Consider the following 5,617-nt stretch of genomic DNA (forward strand, 5'->3'; position numbering starts at 1 on the left):
TTGTTTGCAACCGTCCCCTAACAGGTACTATGTGTGCTTAAGACACCATCTGATTTGAAAATGTGTGCTCTTATGAGGGATTCTAGGGGGGTGGCTCATTAACCTTCCAAAAAGATAATGAACCCAAGCATACCTAACAGTACACCAAGATTTGGATTTAGTAGAAGTCTTGGAAGATTCTGGAGCGGCCGTCAAAGTCGTCAGGCTTGAACTCAATAGAAAATCATTGGAGGCATGTGAAGAAGGCAATGGTTGCTGCATCAAACCTGAGAATATTCGTGACACCTGGAGGCTATTGCCCATGAGAAATGGGCTCGCATTCCTCATGATGTATATACTCATGTCTGCAGGAGGTCATAATAGCCAGAATGGCACCAGGTCATAACAACCAGAAGGGCAGCAGGTCATAACAGCCAGAGGAGCTCTACTAGGTCTTAAAGGCGCTTGTCATGAAGGGGTGAATAATTCTAAGACTACAGTAGTCCGTAACAGTGGCAATTTGTACAGAATTTGTATATTAGTTGTGTTAAGATATTTACATTGATCTTAATTCATTGGTTTATTGCAATACAATTTGTAAATTGTGTTAATAGACCAAATTTACAGTAGGGGGGAATAACTGCAAGTTTATATTACTATGGCTGATTTCACAAGTGTGACATTCATGGTCTGAGTACAAATTGCAAAGTCTGAACAGGCATGTTCGAGGTTGTTGACTTTGGGTCATCAGACCCATGGACGTAGCAGACATTGTGCTCCATACATGGACTATGAGACTATCCTTCCTCAAGGAAACATGGATTCTACAAAGTGTACCTGGTGAAACACTGGACTGATAGACTTCTCTGTTTCGCCAGCTGCTTTGTTGGATTACTCTCTACATCATTTTTGTTTCAGAACTAAGACAAGGTTTTTTGTTATTTTTCGAGGTATCAACGACTCTTCTCTGATCTTCTAATTCTTGTTGTACAGCCCTGTTATGTAGAAATTATTTCTCATAAAACTTCTTCCAATAAAAAGAAAAAAAAAAATCTTGAATCTGCAGGGCAGAAAAGTCCAAAAATTCTTTCACAAAATTGTGTAAATCTTATTTGCATCTACAGGAACATGGACTGCACGCTTAAGAAAAGGTAAAAAGTAGTGATGGAAGAATCTACCAAAATTTGATTTTGGCAATTTACTTGAATGTTGCCAAGAAATTTGATTTATGTTGAATTCAATCTATGGGGTCTCTCCAAGACCACAGAACATACTAAGCATATGTAAAAAAAAAAAATTACACTCTTCAGCCCACACTTATCCCGCTGTGCAGATCCAGTCCAGTCGCTTTCTATCCTAGGTTACGCGCAGACGGAATCTTTTAGCTGAATTTTCGGAGCGGAATCTGAGCAGAACCTCTAAGTTTGTGAAGAGTTTTGAGGTGGATTTGGAAAGTTTACACTGAGTTTCAGCTCCAAAAACTCTTCAAAATACATATTCTTATAAAAGTTTTAAAATAATGACATCAGGATTGGAAAACCCCTTTGAAAAACACGAACTGTACAACTTCATGTACGCGTGTTATTAGTTTACTTGCGTTTTGTTAGTCTATTATTTGTGATTTAACTAAAAACAAAGACCATATTTTTTTTTTTTAGTATTAAATGAAATAATACAGATAATTCCAAAGGGTTCATTTACATTTTTTTTTTTTTTTTTTAGAAGTGTAGAGATCCCAAACTTGTCTAAACCTACAGCTTGGTACACAACAGTGGTTTATCAACTGTGCCATCACATTGTTAACTTGTTTGGTGGAGCTCGTCCTTTGCGGAAACCCAAATTCTCCTATCACCAAATATCCATGATGCCATGAGAAAAAAATATATAGTTGACCAATAATTGGCCTTAATTGCTGCGTTTTATCCAGTTATTTACCACGATTGACACTTATTACAGATATAGGTATGGCGTGCTTATTTATTTTAATCCATTGGGACCAAATGTTCGATTTCTGTAAATAATCAGCAACCTTACTTCTAAGGGCGTGTGTCCGGACGCCATATATCAAAGGGTTGAACAATGGTGGAATAATGAGAGACGTGCTTGAGAAAAAGACGTGGAAGATAACCGGGAGCTTCACACTGCCCAGCCGATACCTGATGAAAATAAATAAGACTACAATTAAAAAGACAGAAAAGTTGAGTAGATGGGTGACCAGGGTGTGGACGGCTTTCTGGCGAGATTCCCCTGAGACTTTCATGCAGACAGTAAATATGTGCAGATAGGAGAAAACGGTGACAAAGATGGTGACGCCCAAGTAGATGATGACACCAGAAGACGAGTAGAGTTGACTGATGGACGGGTCAACACAGGAGAGAACAATTAAGGACATATTGTCACAAAATACATTGTTAACTCTATTCCCACACAGCGGAAGTGTCCATATGAGTATAACTGAGATGAGTACAAGTGTAAAGGTCACCACAAATGATCCAACGATGAAGTTTATAACCTTCTCATTAGTTATTAAGGTGCTATATCTCAGCGGGTGACAAACAGCCAAATATCGGTCAAATGCCATTATGGTGAAAGTGGTCATTTCAGATAAGGCAAAAACTGAGACACACAGAGCTTGGGCAAGGCAGCCACCATGAGTGATGGTCGTGGAAGAAGTGATGAGGTCAACTATCAGCTTTGGGAAAAATGTTGAGCTGCCGAAAATTCCATTAAGGAGCAGATTACTTACGAGGATGTACATAGGTTCATGTAACCTTGAATCTGTGAATACGACAAATACGATAATAATACTTAAGAGTATAATGAACAAATATAGGACAATAGACAGGACACAGTACAGATACTTGAGTCTTTCCATTTCCACAAGTCCCAGGAGGACCAGAGTTTTGCTGATGTTGAATGCATTTTCCATGTTGCTTTTTTCTTTTTACGAACCAGAGATGTTTAAACATAGGATCCTAAATATCAGATAATATGAAATGTAGCCATACAAAACTGTATCCTCATAATATCCATAGTCAAGGAATCATCAAAAAAAAAGAAATAGAAATCCTCAAACAAAACTGAAGCTCAACCGTCCACCGAAGAACCAGATGACCAGGCTGATGCCTAGAAACATGTTTCCAGCTGCTTTGACTATATAAAGTAAATGTAAGTCTATCAAGAAAATGATGTGGATTTTTCTCTTGGCTAAGTCAATCCTTAAACTGAAAGTAGAATATTCTTATTATAGACGTAACAAGACCAAGCACAATAGAAAAAAACAATTCTACTGAGTAAGAGTGAAGGAGTAAGTGGTGCTTGGAGACAAGCCAGTAGTCATGAACGTCATTGAGAATCGTGAAGATTTAATGGGAAGGAATCGAGGTCTATTCAAACAGTATTTGTGATGACACCGCATTTATTTTTAATTATGCCAGACGTATAATTCAGTAGGCCCAGGGTTATAAGCTATTGTTCATATGAGCCTGAACATTGACTCTTGTTGTAGGTTGAATTGATGTTTGTTGATTTGTTGAATGCTTGCTGACTACCTATTGTATCAGAGCCTGCAGATTATTGTTCAGCTATCCTTGAAGGGCAAAGGCGCAGGTTAATTGAACAATCGATGTTTGTTAATTTGGTGAATGCCTGCTGACTACCTATTGTATCAGTCCATGCAGCTTGTTGTTTTGCAAACATTAAATGACAGAATATTCAGAAAAAATGAACACTTGAACAATGAGAGATGACCTCCTCCCACCTCTCCCCTCTGAATAATGGCCTGAAGGACAGCTGAAGACATAAAAGGGACTTCTCTCCTTCTCTATGAAGACTCTAGAGGACAGCAGCCAAGGCAGCATGGCTCCAACTGGAGGAATACAGATTTGAACCACTACCTATCACTGAACCCATGGAAATGTTTGGAGAACCCAGGTTGGGACAATCAGGTCACCTGGCCACGTATCTCAATCTACTCTGTCAGCTTCCTAAGCTTGTCACTACCTTTTCTCTGTGGGTGCCCACCAAAAGCAGGGTGCTACTAGTGGGGGTAATTGTCCCTGGAAGCCCTGAAGTCGCAGATGTTCTAATTCTTGGTGAGCCAGCGGAATGGTCAGATTCTGTAATTTGCACCATCTTGTATATTTGCTGGGACTGTACTATATGTTGTTGACTGTTGGTGATCCAATAAAGTATTGCCCCACTGTGGCACCTTCACCGTGGGTTGTCTGAGTAGTATTCTGCCCACAGGAAAGGAGAATGGTCAGTAAGTGGGATAAGCCCTGGTCCATGTGGTTTTTCTAAAGACAGCCAGGCCAGCGGACGAGAGCACCCCCCGACCCTCGTGTCTCCGCAACCTCCAACTCCACAACCAGGCAGTGTGGAACTAACACCGGCAATCCTTGAATGCCAGAGGCAAGTATATATAGCACAGGGGAGTGGCCAACACTGAATAGCTGAAACCATCAAAGCAGGAAAGCTTCAGAAGTTCTCAACTGCACAGATTAACCCTTGCACTGCTATCAAGGAAAAACCTGCACTTTTTAATATGATGGCGAAATGCTTCTAACCAGTGCAGGAGTACGTGAAATTGGACGCTGTGGTCTTCTGGCCCCTCTCTGTCGCAGTATACCCATGACATACAGAACTTATGAACATGTCATTGAGAATCCAGAAAACTCAAGAAGTTGACAACAAGAAGACATGGAGATCCAGGCAAACACTATACATTTGTCAAAACTGCTTCAATCCTTGAAAACCGAATGAGCAGAATGGACAGTAATCTTATTTTATTATGGACATATTGCCACCAAACTCAGTCCTTCCAGAAATGTAGAAGAGAAAACAGAAAGACAATGAAGAAAAGCGGGACGACAAACAGAAAAGCCATGAACATGTCATTGTGAATCCTGAAGCCGGACGAGGCTAGGGCGTCACCTCGCACCAAATGACGGGGAGGACGCTGTATGAATTGATCATTAAAATTTTTTTTCTCCCTTCTGTGATGAAATCGCTCAACAAGTAACTTTATCAGTGTGATCGAGGAGAGAAGCAATCACTGGAGCAGGAGGACGGAGATCAGTGCGTGCGGCCGACACAACTCACGGCTCCTCCGTCCTGATACCCCCGGGGCCGCCCGGTGAGTCCGGAGCAGACACCCCTCGGCCATGTAAGTCATTGAATCATTAAAATTTTTTTTCTCCCTTCTGTGATGAAATCGCTCAACAAGTAACTTTATCAGTGTGATCGAGGAGAGAAGCAATCACTGGAGCAGGAGGACGGAGATCAGTGCGTGCGGCCGACACAACTCACGGCTCCTCCGTCCTGATACCCCCGGGGCCGCCCGGTGAGTCCGGAGCAGACACCCCTCGGCCATGTAAGTCATTGAATTTGTGGAAACCATGGGACCACACTCGGATAACATCTGAGTTCAGTCCAATAGCCGCAGCCTCACAGAATAGGGAAGATGGAGACGTTGTTTTTTCCTAGATCGCACTATGCTGACTGTCTGATCAGAGTGTGATCAGGATAACTTACCCGATTCTTTCGGATGATAAAAAATAATCTAATCTGCACCTGCCCTCAGCATCATTCTCGCGTCGGGCGTCTCTTACTCTGTACTCTGAAGTATTGAGAGCGC

General features: G+C 41.5%; 1 protein-coding gene across 1 annotated transcript; it reads right to left on the minus strand.

Annotated features, from left to right (window-relative positions):
- Positions 1-1,906: 1,906 nt before the first annotated feature.
- LOC141242596 (olfactory receptor 2A25-like) lies at positions 1,907-2,908 on the minus strand. Its single transcript, XM_073668851.1, has one exon. The coding sequence runs from the start codon at positions 2,906-2,908 to the stop codon at positions 1,907-1,909; it is 1,002 nt and encodes a 333-aa protein (XP_073524952.1).
- Between the last annotated feature and the right edge of the window lie 2,709 nt (positions 2,909-5,617).

Source organism: Phyllobates terribilis, unplaced genomic scaffold, assembly GCF_046119375.1.
Source record: "Phyllobates terribilis strain yellow unplaced genomic scaffold, ASM4611937v1 Scaffold_2__4_contigs__length_985480577, whole genome shotgun sequence".
NCBI lineage: Eukaryota > Metazoa > Chordata > Amphibia > Anura > Dendrobatidae > Phyllobates > Phyllobates terribilis.

Bases quoted from the DNA above. Each gene is read 5' to 3' on its own strand.
- LOC141242596 (XM_073668851.1), bottom strand. From the start codon at position 2,908: ATGGAAAATGCATTCAACATCAGCAAAACTCTGGTCCTCCTGGGACTT.